The sequence below is a fragment of the Bactrocera latifrons genome, unplaced genomic scaffold (assembly GCF_001853355.1).
Source record: "Bactrocera latifrons isolate USDA-ARS-PBARC rearing strain unplaced genomic scaffold, ASM185335v1 scaffold_10, whole genome shotgun sequence".
NCBI lineage: Eukaryota > Metazoa > Arthropoda > Insecta > Diptera > Tephritidae > Bactrocera > Bactrocera latifrons.
Genome location: NW_017534408.1, coordinates 974,257 through 990,319, shown reverse-complemented (window position 1 = coordinate 990,319; position 16,063 = coordinate 974,257). Strand labels below are relative to the sequence as shown.

The 16,063-nt window shown below is 37.9% G+C and overlaps 1 protein-coding gene across 1 annotated transcript in view; it reads right to left on the bottom strand.

The window, feature by feature from the left end:
• LOC108966489 overlaps positions 1 to 16,063 on the bottom strand; it is a 128,916-nt gene that overhangs the window by 10,041 nt on the left and 102,812 nt on the right. The window contains exons 3-5 of the mRNA XM_018929422.1: positions 14,535 to 14,842; positions 12,629 to 12,859; positions 1,953 to 5,242 (exon numbers count right to left, since the gene is read on the bottom strand). Coding sequence (XP_018784967.1) covers positions 1,953 to 5,242; positions 12,629 to 12,859; positions 14,535 to 14,842 — 3,829 coding nt within the window. The remainder of the gene's footprint in view (positions 1 to 1,952; positions 5,243 to 12,628; positions 12,860 to 14,534; positions 14,843 to 16,063) is intronic.

Genomic DNA, 16,063 nt, shown 5'->3' with positions numbered 1-16,063 from the left:
AAGTCGCAAGATAAGCGATTATCGTAGACAAAGCAAAAGACGAAAAGACGACAATTTTGCAAGTTTGTTAATTACAACACGGGTGGGTGTTGGACTAAGCTGTGGATATCAAGTAGACAATAGTAGCTTTTGTCTTAGCCTTGCCTTGCAACTAGTGCACATCGGTGCGGACGCAAAAAAATATTTGCGTAAGTGCAAACGCCTATTGTGGGCGGTCACGTACATGGGCGCACTTAAGGGTATTTTAAACTGCGAGTGTGAACTAACAAATACGCTCACATTTGCATATGAATATGTAAATATGTTTGGGTGGCTTTTCCGGTTGGGACAAGTTCATTATGCGCTCAAGCAAGGCAATTAAAAACATGCGAACACGAAGAAAGACTAAAGCTTTTAAGGACACTACTTGGGTGTGAAGGATTTTCAAATGAACTTGAGGCTAAGGAAGCACGTGCAGTTCCTATATTCTTACGTGAAGCTTACCACAGACAGTGGATACTTAATACCTAATCTAGCTCTTTTTCCATTCTACCAAATTTCGGTAACCTCAAATTTCTGTAAAATTCTACGTCTTCGCATGTCATTCTCATCGGTGGGTCGCACGACTTTAAATGGTTTCAATAAGACACTGTCAATAAAAGACTTGTGGAACTTGGTATGCGATGGCGGTGGTGACAACTCCAGCTCAGGCTCACTATCCGAGTCTTCTGCTTCGGAACGCTCCATTTTATGCTCACCAACATTATTGTTCAATATTGATGGTGAATCATCGAAATTCTCCAATGATTTATTGCGTAAATACGAGGAGTCAATCGAAGTGGTGGACAATGAGAACTCATCCACCAAACGTTCAAAAGACTTGGTCATTTTTCGTTGGCCATTGCCCTTCTCACCATTGTCTGTCGATTTGTTATGCAAATTGTTGGTGTTTTTAAATTTCATCGCACCTGATGCATGCGGCAATGTATGCGAATTGTTCTGACTATTGTTGTTGTTATTGTTACCATTATATTGTTGGCTTTTGTTATGCTGTGTGGGCGGCATGAAAGTGGCTTTTGTTAATGTTAGCGCAACGCTGTCTTCCGCATAAATCAGAAGGTTCTCTTTGTTCGTATCCAACTTCACCTCATCGTTCGCCAGGCGATAGCTGTTATTGCGCTTTAGCTGACGACGTTGTACGGGCGTGGATGTCAATGGCGTTGGCGCTGGTACTGCGGCGTCTACGACTGCATCAGTCGAAATGGAAAAGTGCTGCGTTGCAGCAATTGGGTCAGCAGTTGAAGAAATCGATATTCGTTTACTACAGTGCGTACTTGCGACTTGGGGTACGCCAAAATCAACAACATCGTCACCCAAGCGGGATGTGTAACTAGAGTGGCTGGTGGGGATTGTGCACAGCGGCTGGGGTGGAGGCGTGTGTGTGGCATGTACTTGCGACGACTGCGTCACGGCAACAGACGGAAATGCATTACGAGCATCTGCTATGCCATTTATTTGCGCTTTCCCCCTAGGCGGCAGTGGTGGAGGCATATCGTTAGACGACAGACGTGTGGGGGCCATTGATTTGTGATTTTCCACCACCACCTTGGGCACATCATAGTGCGGCGGTTGTTCTAAGGGTTGGCTTTGGGATTCACTTTCTGCTCTTAAAAATGAAATATTTTCTGTCGACTTTTCACCAGGTACAACATTGGCAATGCAAGGGTTTGTGTCTGCATCACTTTTAAGCATAGAACTTTTGAAACTTTCACCAATTTCCCTGTCGGTAATGTCAGTTTCGGCTGTCCATATAATTTGTTGTAAGCGTACAGTATTATTTACATCACTAGCTTTGGGTTGTTGGGTGGTATTATTATTTTTTGGTTCGGTTGGTGTATGGATTATGGTGGTATTTGTACAACTATTATGCGTATTGGGTTTTCTGACAGTAGTGGTGATCAAAATTTGCTTACCTTCTTCCTTGGCGGAGGATGCGCTCGATGTGCCGCTGCTGGTATTCGTGGATGCGCTCGACGATATGGTGGAGCCCGTGGACGAAGTGGACTTGGTCGATGGTGAGGGCATCATCATGAGCGCTGTCGCCGGTGTTGCGGCGTGCTGTGTAATGATATTGGGTTGGAAGAATGGATTCGTATTATTGGCCAGCATATTTTTGTTGTCCTGGTAACTGCTGCTGTACGCCAGTGCGGCATGCGGTTCCTCATACAAGGCAGACGAATAGGACATATTTGCTGGATTATTAGCTAGCTGTCCGGTATAATTCGGCTGTGTTGCTTGCGGTTGCTGTTGTCTGGCCAATGTTAATGGTGATTTGGCAACAATGGGACGCACATTGGCGATTTTTCGGTTCGCCGCTACACCACCATTTAGTAACAGTAATTTGGCCGCTGTTGTTTTTGGCGTTGCGGTAATATGCGTTTTCGTCGCGTTTGCACTTTCACTGCTCAATTGAGACTGCGACTGAGATTGGGCTTGCAATTGCGTCGCGTGTAGCGGGTGCGTGTGTGTTTGTGCATTGACGCTTATGATTTCGGGCAGCGCACTTTCAGTTTCCTTTACATATGGTCCAGGTGCGAATGTTGTGTGTGCGCCCTTGCGTCGCTTAAGGCTGTCGGATTCGTAAATAATTTTGCCCTGTGAATTTAGACGGACGCGAGCACCCTTGTGTTGCGTTAGCGGAGAGACTAAAGACTGCTCTCGTATTTCGCTGATTTCGGCATACATGGGCACGGCGGACTCAACAACTGATTTCCTTTGTTGTGCGGATTCTGCGCAGTGCATGAGCGCTGTTGTTGTTGTTGCTTGTTTCATCTCTTGTTGGCTTGCATTGTCATCGGTAATTTCATTGGCTGTTGCACTCAATGCAGTACTGCTGCTGTATAAGCTGCTGCCAACTTTACGCAAATGCTGCGGCAGCTCATTCAATGAAACGTACTCGGTCTCACGCTTTCTAGCCTCTACAGTCGCTGCAGCTGCCTCGTTAGCCTTCGTTGCGGCATCGGCGGAAGCGGAGGCCATGTCGAACTTGCGTCGAACTATGTCATTGGAATAGTAGATTCCAAGACTACTAGCACCCACTGCCTTCTGGGCTGACATTTGTTTGTGACGATTGTTGTTGCTAATATCTGCAATGGTCACATACTCACCGGCTGTATCGTATAGCTCATCATCGTCGACCACACTCTCGGGTTGCGAGCTTTTGCTTGGCGAACGTTTAATACTTGGCAGTACGACCTTTAATTTTTCGAACATGTTGAATGCATAATTGGAATTACGTTTGAGCACATTTAGATTGTGGTCTTTGTCACCCTTGGTGGGGGTGAGTGGCGCTTCCGTTACTTTATTCGAAGTGTCCTCGGCATCCACAGTGCAATAGCCGGTAACTTCGTTTATTTCCACATTAAGGGCGGTTTCTGCCTTTGCCGTTGCGTTCGAACGTGGCGAGCTTTGTGGTGTTAAAGTGCGGTCTGGATCGTAAGCTTCATCGGCATCGCCATCGCCGCCATCTCTGCTTTGGTTCTCGTCATCGCTAGTGGTTGGTGTTATGATACACATGGACGGTATGCGCTTTACGTTAATGGCAGTCTTCTGTTTTATGCGTTCAATACGTTCCACACCCTCCAAATCGGAACTTTCGGAGCATTCTACTTCGGACATAGCGACCACCGCAGGCAAAGGTTGCGCAGAGCGTCGGCGTATACGTTTCTCGAAATCAAATTCTTCTTCTTGCGACTCGGGCGTATCAAAACTAGTTTTTATGCCATCAAAATCCTCCGCATCGGCGGCGGTATTTAATTTGAGTCCGGCATTAACATTGCGTTTTATAGTGCCAGTGCGTTCTAAAGTGCTACCTATTGTGCTGCTGGAGTAGCTGCGTTCAAGCGTGCTGGTGCTTGCGCTATTGCTGTGATTATTCTTGTTCAACTTACCCAATGAGCTAATGCGTTCGGGCACATCTGGGCCGACGCTATTTAGGCTGCTCTGTTCGCCACCTACCAAGAGGGTTGTACAGACAGTACCCGCTGAGCTGGTGGTGGTGGATGTGGAGCCTTTGCCAAACAGTTCATATTCATTTTCCGCCGTCAATACGGTCTGATTGGACTGACTGCCAAAAGAATAATTACTCGTATGCAACATTTGATTGTGTTGTAATGGTGTCATTGGCGGATCTTCCTCTTTCAGCGTGCGCAAACCGCTATCCATGTGAAATGAGGTGTAGTAACCCTCTGTGTCGCATGAATAAGCCGAACTTGTTTCATCATCTAAATGATTTGGATATGAGCCATCGGCTACTTGTAAATCGGGTGTAGCGGTACCCTCGCTTGTCACACTACTCGAAGCGGAAGTGTTTAAGAAACGGCGTCGGCTCATCATAGACGATGGCGGTCCACTACCCGGATGAAAGCTTGATACATTCAGCGATGTGTTGGAGGCGCTCGATTTGGGTTGTATAGTGATTTCACTACCTATAGAAGCACGCCCTGATTCAGAGCTGGCGCTCCAATTGCCGCTAGACGAATGCGGTTGCTCGTCTTTGCCGCCCAATGCACCGTTGTTGGTGATACCGAGTCGTCGTTGACGATTCAACGATGAAGTATCACGCAACTTCACATTACCACAGGTGGCCAGATGCAGTTTACCCTTAAGGTGACCACTGCTACTAACACTCATGCTCTTCTCCGACGACGAATATGACGGTTTTCGTTCGTGCGAAAACCGACCTTCGCTCTTCTGGCTCACCAAATCATGCACAACGCATTCATCATCAATATCGCCTGTGGCGCTACGCGTTGATTGACCTGCCTTAGTTGCATTGCTGATGTTGCTATTACCACTGTTGGGCTCTGCTTTCTCGGGCGTCGTGGTTTGTTGCTGCGAACTATTGCTGCTGCTGCTGCATGCCGATATATCATGGGCGCCACTATCGCTGCCGCACGGCGTTGCTGTCTCAGCACGTTGCATAAACTTGAAGCGATTGCGACCCCATTGTTTAAGGGAATTTAGGCGTGTCAGTGTGCTCTTCCCCTTATCGTAGGGCAAGGCAACAGCATCTTTTTTTAAGATATCGCTCGATTTGCTGCGCCCGAACTTTTTCGATTTATCGCCACGACGCACATCTTCCTCATTGCCATCGGCGCTGATTCCTACGGGAAGATTGACATTGCCTTGCGTGGCGGCGACGGCGGCGGCGGCGGCGTCGTTTAATGCATTTTTAATCTCACCGCTTGTTGCTGTCGAGTCACTATATTGGAAAATTTTAGATTTTTTCGATCGGCGAACGAAAAACGAACCAAAAATGTGTGGAAAAAGAAAAATAATGTTTGTTTTTTGTTAGTTTTTTTGTTGGTAAAAATGCGCTCAGCGTGATGATGATTTAAGAAATGGTGATTTTTAAAGTGATGAAAGATTTCAGTATTACAGTAAGATTACAGTATGTAAGCTTAAAAATACCCTAYACTCAGCCTGAATAATATTAAAGTATTTAAATATTATATTGCTTAAAAATATATTTKATGTGATTTTAATTTAGAAGAGAAACTTTCCTTTTATCATATAGCTTTCTTGGTTTTAATTTCTTTTTCGAAAGAGAAAGCAAATTATTATTAGATATTCGGAAATATTAAGAAACATTAAGATGAATAAGTTGTCGATATGAGTGTTCGAGTTCCATAAGTGTATATTTTGAGACTACCGTTTTTTTATGAAAAATGCTGCAGAAAGAACTTGTGTGAAAATATTTGCAATACTCAGTTCGGAACAAAATTAGGAAAAGATTAGAGCAAATCTGTACTACGATTGATATTTCGGAATTCAAAATAAAATCGACATAAAAGGTTTTTCAGGTTTAAGTTCACTATAAAAAATACTACTCTACTACTCAAGATTTTTTATAAATTTCTTACAGACTTTGCTGAAAGATAGCCTCTATAAAAATACCAAAAAAAAAAAAAAAAAATTTATGTACCGTTTTTAATTAATAAAATTATATAAAATATATAGTAACTTTCTGACTGAGTGTAAGGTGCCTGTAAATAAATACATATGTTTGTATGTATTTGTATAAATAAGAAACTTATCGAGCTAATCTGGTTTCTCCAAACAATTCACCGATGAAATTATTGTGATCTTAAAACATATTTGCTTTATTTGTTTTTGTTCTTCAATTTCCTATACTTTACTTATACATATGTACATATGTTTTTTTGTTTAATTTTTGGTTTTTTTTTTTTTTGTGTCTTCCGATGATATTATTGATACTGTTTTGGAGTTTGTTGCCGCTGTTGTTATTCTACTCATTATTTGATGGTTTTCAACAATAAGCTTATCAAGAAATTCGTCGCCGACTGCAGCTGACAACTGCAACACAGACAACACTTGAACGGATAGCACGAAGAAAGTAGAGAAGATGAAAACAAAAACATTCGAAACACACACACACACGCACATACTTACATATCATCACCAATAACATTAACGACACAATAATATGAAACAACAACAAATGCACTTTTACAGTGAATGCACTAGCATATAAGAAAGCTTACATTCGAGCACCAAACCAGACGCCAAAGATTTCATTCGTTTTTTTTTTCTATTTCTCTAAATTAATTAACAACAAAGTTCACAGTTTAATTTCGAGGATTAAATATTTACCATTCCAGTTCGTTTGTTGCTATTGTTTTTTATCATTATACAATAGTTTTGTGTTCTTTTTCCTTTTGCTGTTGCCTTATAGGAGGAGTTGCTACTCCCATGCCTGCCATACATACACGCATGAATATGCTTTCATATGTGTATGTGTGGAGGTGCATAGTTTTAAGCAGATTACAACATCGTCATTCAATAATAAACAACAGCGACATTGTGCGCTCATCTTCCCCCACTCTGCACCCCACATACGCACATATGCCCCAGTGTGCGTCGTCGTTGGTGCTCAACCGAGTTCGTTGCATTATCATTTCCGTAAATCAACGAAAATCATTTGCATTGAGTGTATTTACTATATTTCGAGGAATAAGTATGGGCAAAGTGGCAGCAGCTTGTGTATTGTTGTTGCCAACATGCACATTGCTTGGCATTGTTTTGGCTGTCAAAAGAGCAACATCGCTTGGGAAGAATTATTTGACTTTTGATTTGATTGGAAATAATGAGGCTTTTACTCCTAATTCCGTCGCCGATAAGGAGCACTTAAGTAAATTAAAAAGGGTGTAAGCATGTCATTTAAAAGTTGTTTTATTTGTTAAGTATTTAAAATGAACATAAAGCTGTTCGATTCGGACAAATATGACAGTTTGAGAATAAATGTTAAGTCAAATTGCCTAAGGTCAAGGCGCTCGTTATGTTGCTTTATTGAAAGTTATTACTTGTACTATTGTTTTATTGTAAAATAAACAATAAAGACAGCAATAAAATATGTAATTCTTGATTTGGAAATAAATTCAGGGGATTTTTTGTGTTCTTATAGTTTGGAGATATGCTATTGGAGCAAAGACTTTGGCCAAATTTTTACAGATGTAATAGATAATGGAAGAATGTAGCGAAACGAATCGAAGTTGGGTGTGTCCGGTTAAATTTTACTGAAATTCTGTTACGTGCTAGATAAGAACGAAATGTCGCACGGAGAAATATTTTTAGCCTAAAACCAAGATATACACTGTACCGGCAAATTATATAATTTTAGATTAGATTACCTAGAGTGCGTCATTTTATATGTTTCGTCGTCTTTTCCTTAATTACAGTGGGGTCTTAAAGTCTTACGTATAGAGATTATTCGCTTGAGAAAAAAATATTTTATTCGAAACCGCTTTTTTAATCAAATAATTGATAATATGCTTGCTGATATGGGATATCTTGGCCTAGATAATTATAAATGCATTTTTAAAGAACTATCTCAAGTAGGCTACATAAAATCATATAGGGTTTACCCGGAAAGTAATAGGACTGATTTTTTTTTCGACTGTTCTTCGAATCGTGCGCGAACCGACTGGATTAGGTAGAGGGCGAACGATCGAGCGGTCACTTGTCTACGAGCGCCTGGAGAGTCAGGACAAACATTTTCGCTCGACGTGTTTCTATACGTAGAGCAAGCCGAAAATGCAGCGTTCGTTAGAGAGGTACGCGATTAAATTTTGTGTAAAACTCGGTAAATCTGCGCAGATAATCCTAAAAGTGCTCACTGACGACCAGAAATTGTGGCGAGTGAAAGTGTGCGAAGAAAATTTGAACATGTGTGAAAGTGACCCCCAATTTCTGAATAACGTAATTACAGGTGACGATCTTTGATTGATCTTGCGTATGATCCCGAGGCAAAAAGGCAATCTTCCGAGCATTTCGAGACGACAGAAGGGATCCAAGCTGCATGCATCTCAGCTCTCAAGGCTATTTTGGAGAATGTCTTCCGTGACGCTTTCAATGCTTGGAAATTTCGCTGCATTGATGCATAAGTAGCCTATTTTGAAAGTTTTTAAAGAATTGTAACGATTGGTTCAATAAATTTTTTTAAATCGACGCAGTTATATTACTTTCCGGACAAACCCTGTATATTGGAATGTGATGAATTACCATGAAGTAATTACTTTCTTAATTCAGAATGCAGAATGCAGTTAGGAAGCTCTTTATGACCTTGTATTTCACTAATTCCAGAAAAGGAAACATTAGCAAAAACAAATGAATAATAAGACTAGCATGAGCAGAGCAACGATCATGTCTTCTTTGTGCTAACTTATGGTGGGAGGATATGTACATACCATATTGAGCCTTTCATCAATTCAAACTTTAGGTTTACAGATCAATGCAGCCTTTCTCAAGCAGAAGTACATATGTACATATATGTTGTTTTTCTTCGTGGCTTTATACTTCACTTAGCCTAACCTGTGTAGATTTGGATTTCTAGAGATTATGAAAGAGCCACTGTGTATTTATGGTCTACAATAAACTACGCTCATGGAAACTCGAAAGTTTGAGATTAAACTTAAAGAAGCAGTGTTTGAGGGCGTTTAAACCTGGCTAAGCAATTGATGATTATTTTTTTATCATTATATCAGAAATTATTTCGATAGGATCGTAAATATTAGGTCGTCAAAAAAGTCTTGCGGTATTTTCGGTAGTTGGCGCTGAGACCGCGTAGTTCTAGTTTTATTCGTCGCATCGGGTCATGCTATACCTTTTTGGAAAGCTCATTTCACGCGCTAACACGTCTTTGATTGATTGTCGTTTCTTTTAAGTAGTTCGTGAGTTGTAGCGTCGCAAACATGGAGCAAAATAAAGAGAAAATACGGCATATTTTACAGTACTACTACGATAAAGGCAAAAATGCAATCGCACAACGATGATTTCAACGTTTTCGTTCTGGTGTAGAGGTGGTCGAAGATGTGCCACGCTCCGGAAGGCCTGTCGCCGAAAATTGCGATAAAATCGCCGAATTGGTCGAAAGAGACCGGCATGGTAGCAGSCGTAGCATCGGTCAAGAGTTGGGCATGAGTCATCAAAAAAAATTTTGTGAACAATTGAAAATTCAATAAAAATACCGCAAGACTTTTTTGACAGTCAATAGATCCACATTTTGACATCTTGTCCCTTTTTGTTTCTACTTTACGATTTATGTTAAACCGAATTGAACTCTAAACTATTTATTCCAAAAATATTTAAAACTCCATATATTATAAATACATATATACAAATGTATGTATGTACATATGTACATAGCAAATTTAAGAATTACCTAAGACTGTGAATCGTGAACTCAGCGCGTTCATTCGGGAGGCGCATTCGATATTACACATACATATGTATGTATATACAATATATATATGCCACATACCATTTATTCACGACTTTATATTGAATTTTAAGTTTTTTTTTTTTGATATTTGAGACCAGCTTTAACGGCCAACAACAAAAATATGCTGAGCTTCGAAGTGTTGCAATGGCAAGAAAGAAAAATATTGAGAATATAAACAAGCAAAGCATAAAAAACGAGGTAAATTAACTTTTGCTTTCAACGTTCGAAAAGGTATCGAATTGCAACAAACAAACAAAAACAAAGTTGCATTTCGCCACACACGTACTCACACATACATATGCAGTTGCTGCGAAGCTTCAATTGAAGGGAATTTGTGAATAAAATGCAGTGAACGCATTAATGCAGTGAATCGGAATAACTTCATTCGGCAGATTGGGTCCACTCCAAATACACATGTGAGTATGTGTATATATGTATGTATGTGTGTACGTGTAATAAATATACGGTGAACGACCATATAAAAAATCACGTTGAAACACCGAATGGTGTGGACAGATTTATGGATATTTGGCGAAATGAGACGCCGTTGCCGCATCACGATGAAGGAATGTGTGGCAGGAATGTGCGGCAAATATGAGTTATGAATATATGTTTTTATAAAGATGTATTTTGCATAAAACACTTGCAAATTTTGGTGTCATGGTTGTATGTTATATATGTATGTTGCTGCTTGGTGGAAGTTTGAGTGTCACTGTAATACTGAAATCCTTGTATTGATTTATGCTGCTGTTAGGCATTATTTGCTATTGTCACTTTTCAAGCGCTCCGCTTTCGTTTGACTTCTCTTGTTTTTGTTTTTGTAAACTATAATTTATTGTAACTGTTCTTTATTTGTTGTAGACTGAGTTTTGTGTATGTTTATGACATAAATATGAGCTGTTTGATGATAAAAATGTTGTAACAATGTAGCTGCTTGCGTTGTCGCTGGCGTTGGGTTGCTTGGATGTTGGTGGTATGCGCAAAACCGTTAGAGAGTGAGCTGTGTATGCTTGTATGTTTGGTATGTAGGGATGTAGGCATGTATTATGTCATTGCGAATGGCAAATATCGCAAATGTGTTTTTTTGCATAAAATGTATGGAGCGTCGCGTAATTATATTTTTTTATGTTATTTTTTGCGCGGTGCAATGCATTTGGCGCCTATTTTTTATTTTAATTAAATTTGGTTAAGCTGTTAGTTTTGGTTGCATTGTTGGTTTAGTAGCAGTTTGTGTTTGCACATTCAGTTTTTAGCTATTTTTTTAAATTTTCTTCTATATTTTCATTACAACAAATACTGTACAATTCAATTACAAATATTTAAGCGACAGCTAAAGTGTAAAATTTTGCTTCATAACAATGTTTGAGAAAAAAAAAATACATCGAAACAACATAAATATGTTTGTAATTTGTATTTACATTAAGCATGCTGTAAATTGTTTAGGCAAATAAAGAACACTGATTTCTTTTTTGGTTTATTTTGCAGTAAATATTCAACACAACATCAAATATTCAATTTAAAAAAATTTTACAATTAAAATGTTGTTTAGCTAAAACTAACTAGGAATTTAGTAGTTTTGTTTTTGAAAAATTCATTCGAAATTAAATGTAAACGAAAGTAAACAGCATAACAAATAATTAAAATCACAATAACTTCAACTGGGTGTATAAAGATGTATGTATGTATGTATGTATATAAATGGCGCTGGTGTAATATGAGTGTACGATATTTACTATATATGTATGTATATATATGTCTAAAATGGTATGGTATGCATATATACGCCTAAATATTATTATTATGCTTTTTTGAGTTATTTACATTGGGGCAAATGCAATTGAGTTTACAAATAAATAATAGTTATGTATGTGAATGCATGAAATATTTACAATTAAATAAAAATGCTTTAATTTTGCGCACAAAAAACTTTGGTTTGTTTTTCAGTCCTTTTATTATAATTTTTATATATTGGTTGCAATACTTCTATACAAAAAATGTCTGTATGTATATTCGCTTTTAAATAAATAATTTTTGTTCGCAATTGTTTACAATAGAAATTAGGATATATATGCATTACACATGTCTGTATAAATACTTAAATATTTAATTTTAAATTACATTGATTTTTATTTATGCGTTGGCGGCTAAACTGCAAATGAGCGGGTCCAAAAAGCAGCAAAATAAGCTAAAGCCCATTTAAAATGTTATTTTTTGTATCTTTTGGAAAATTGGCCCAATCGGCGACAAAAGCACGTTTTTAATTCTCTTCATTGATCACTGAATGTATTTTTTTTTTAAATTTAGCTTTAATTTTTATTTACATTTTTTTAATTTCATTTAAATTGGCTCTATTAAGAGTCAAATAAATCGTGCTTTAAATTTTATTTTATTTTTCGATAAATTTTAAGTTTTATTTTTCGTTTTCAATGGTTTTTTATTTTAATTTTATATATTTTCAGAAAATTTTATTATATTTTTGGAAAAATTTTAGATTTTTTTTTTATTTTTCGATAACTATAATTTTTTTTGTTAAATTTTAAAAATTAAATGTTTTCGCTTCATCTTTTTTCACAATATCATAAATGCTTCGCGAACATTTCTGCAAATCACTGTTTGTCTGTACAATATTTTTTAATATTTTAATTTCCATAAATGAGCAAAAATGTATTTATTTGCAAGATTTTAATTTCGCGAACATTTTCGCACATCACTGTTTGTTTGCTCAATGCTCATTGAAGGCATTGACTCGCATCAAAATGCAGAATAGCCACCAATGTCGTTGGTTGATAAACTTAAAAACAGGAAAACCTAAAGCAGCGAAACCATGATAAGACAACAACAACATACCCATTTGCCGCATCTTGAATTTCCTTCTGATCGGTGCCGGCGATTGTGTTACGTCGTTTGCCGCGTACACGTCTCGAACGTGAACGTCGGCTCACCGTTTGTACGTCGTCGTTCAAATTGTTCGTCTCTGCCATGTTGCCGGTATAACAACCGGTTGTCGATTTGCGCGCAGCACACATGCGCTGGAAACGTTTGCCCGACGTGTCCACCGAGATCACTTCGGCTGGATACCTGGTGTAGAGGAATAAAGAAAGCATAAGAAAAACAGAAAAAAATAAAAATTATTAGCAAATTGTTGGCAGTGAGCATTCTTCGGCGGCTACGAGTACAAGAAGTAAGCAGCATTGGATAAACAATAAAATTGCATTGTAAATAGTTAATCAAGGAGGCGGCTAAAGAGCGGTAGTGGCACGTTTGCGGTAGTTCCAATGGTCCACTGGTAGCGTAGGCTTTAATGGTAGAGTCAGTCGATTCTTACTTCTTGCCGTGTTATTGGTTAGCTTAGTTAAATCAACTTGTTTACATTTTCCTCAGTCGATTGGAATGGATAATTTAGAGGTTAATTGCATTCACTGCCATTAAAAGCGATCACGAAGTTACATTATTAATTTAAATTAGGGTATGCGGAAAATTTCGATCACATAGTCCAAAGCTTGTACTTATGCTTAGTAGCCTGAATGAGGAATGTTTGAATAAAGAGGCTCCAATGTGTTTTTTGTAATAATTTTTCTATTGTCTTAGAAGTATATAAAAGAAATTTAATCGCTGGAGTCATTAATGAGCCTCTCAACATTTCTTACGGATCAATTCAACACATTTTGGTTAATATTTTGGGTTTTGAGATTGACACCCTCCACACTAAAAGACCTGCATTTGTTTGCAATATCGAAGTCGGGTAAAGTGTGAAAAAGAGATGCTTGAGTATAGAAGACTCAGCTTATTACTGGTGACGAGTCGTGGGTTTAATCGAAACAGTCCAACAATAAAAAAATAACAAAATTCGCTGAATGCAATGAAAGTCACTCACATTGAGGCTTATAACAATTGCTGGTATGGGGTCAGGAAAAAATATTATTTTAATAGAAAATGCATTTTTCACTAAACATTATTTTCTTATACCTAACAATTGACACCCTAATGCATATGTTGGCATATTGGTTTCATAAGAATTGAGATGTGGTGCTGATAATTTGTCGTAATAATTCTACTTGTAATTGATTGTAAAATGAAAAATATTATTTTTCTGATCACGAATAATGGGTTCTAATTTGGAGGATCTTTTTAAGTTCAATACTTTTCTATTAAAAACGAAGGTCAGCTTTTATTTCTAGAATATTCCAAGCAAAAATAATTCTGCCATATTTTCTGTTTATACTAAAGCTAAATTATCAGACTATAAAAAAAAGAAMACTTTTCTACTTCAGATAAAAAAAAAATGTAATTTCTCTTTAACGCTTCCATTCTGGAACAATCAGATCTCCACTGTCTCTAATTAATGAACACAAACACCTTTCTTTCGTCTTTCTCATGTCTCTTATGCTTAATTCTTCTAAATTCACTTAATTAATTCATGCTGTAATTAAGTTCATAAAACTAAGTTTTTCCAGTCCTGCACTACCTAAAACTAGTACAGATACAAGTCCAGCAAATAACTTCTTTAAGCTCAACTAAAAATATCGCGTCTGATTAGCATTTTCTCACACTTTTTGGAGAAAAAAACTCATTACCTAAATGGTGTTCATTTAACAAAATTAACAAAACAAATGTCTTTTGACATTTCTTTGGCATTGTAGAGAAGGAAGCGAAGTGCTTAACGACAAGTGACAAACTTAAGAAAGTGGCACAAGCAAACACGAAATTCTAATTAATAAAACGAAATGTGTATAGACCCCGCGTCGCAACTCACCTTAAAGCTATTATTTTACATTGTTCCTCGGGTGAAGGCAGTCGATGATTCAAAGGCACATCTTTATTTATATCGTTAGGCAGTTGCGTATTGTCGCCAATTTGGCTGACATTTATGGCGTAGAGTGCGTCGACTGCATCGGCCGACAGCACGGACGGAGACAGGGCGGGTGTCAATACCCCATTATCGCCGATCACCATCGAGGTGCTAATGGACGTGTCAACATGATGCATACAATCGGGCGTGACCGTCATGTCACCTAACGCTTCGCTCGATGTCCACTTGCGGAGATCTTCAATGGCGGCGGGCTGCAAAAGAACGAAGAAGAAAAAAAATATAATTAGAAAATCTAATAAATTACAAAATAGTGATGTCACGATTTCATTAATTAATTGCGGATTATAGACAAAAAATCAAAGGTAAGTAATTAAATCATAAATTTGTGTAAAAATTCGTATTATGCGTGAGTAAAGATGACATAAATCTGCGTAACAGCCTGTATTATCCAGGTTATGCCGATAACCTGTAAATTATTTGATGGCTCTGATGATAAAAAATGTTGGAGTTAGTCGTGAGTTAAAGTCATAAGGTCACAGTTAACACGAAAGTCATGAGTGTAACCGTTACATTTTCGCTTTCTTTTTTACCCGCATAAATCAATATTTGCCACAATTCCAAAGCATTTAATTGGCACTTTCGAAGAACACTTTCTTAAAACGCAAACTTTTAGGTTAGGTCATAGCTTTCATGTTTCTAATGAAATTCTTATTAGCTAAAAACTATTAGCATAAAGGAACACATTTACTCAGCCACAAGGAAAGAACTTAAGTTAATTAGAACAAGGTAAACCTCTGTATAAACCATAAACGCCAAGTCGAGGTCAGTTCGGCGCGAATAGCTAATAAGTTTCACGCTCAACCCGTTTTGGGCGGAATGGAATATTTATAAAAAATTATGCACACACAACCATGCTCAAGGCGCGTAGCACTAAAAAGGTCAAAATTTTTGGCAAAGGCAGGGCAGGACACTCCAGCGCCATATGCGGAAATGCAAAATGCGACTCCGTCACGCGATACACAAAACTTCAAAGCCAATTGTGTGGCGTCACATCTGATACAGAATTTCATTTCTCAATAAGCTCAGGACGCTTTATGGTAGAAAAAAATTACGGTAGCGTTAGCAAATAAAAATTTTGTCAAAAAAAAAAATAATAATAAATAAGTATAAGTATGTCGAACTATGGTAAATATAAAAATTAAGTAAATGAAATACTAAAAGCCATCAGCAAATATTTTTCTTCACATTTTCGCGCGTATAAAAATTCAATCAAGCAAATTAAAATAATAAAATTCAGTTGGCAGCAGAAAGCTTACGCTAAATTAAATTAAAACCACTGAAAACTAAAACAAACAAAAACTGGGGATAAATTTAAGACGACAACGACGATGAGAGAAAGTCGAGTACATAATCAAATAAAATAAAGACAATATTGTGGCAGTCGTCGGTGGCGAAGCCTGAAGCAAAGGCAT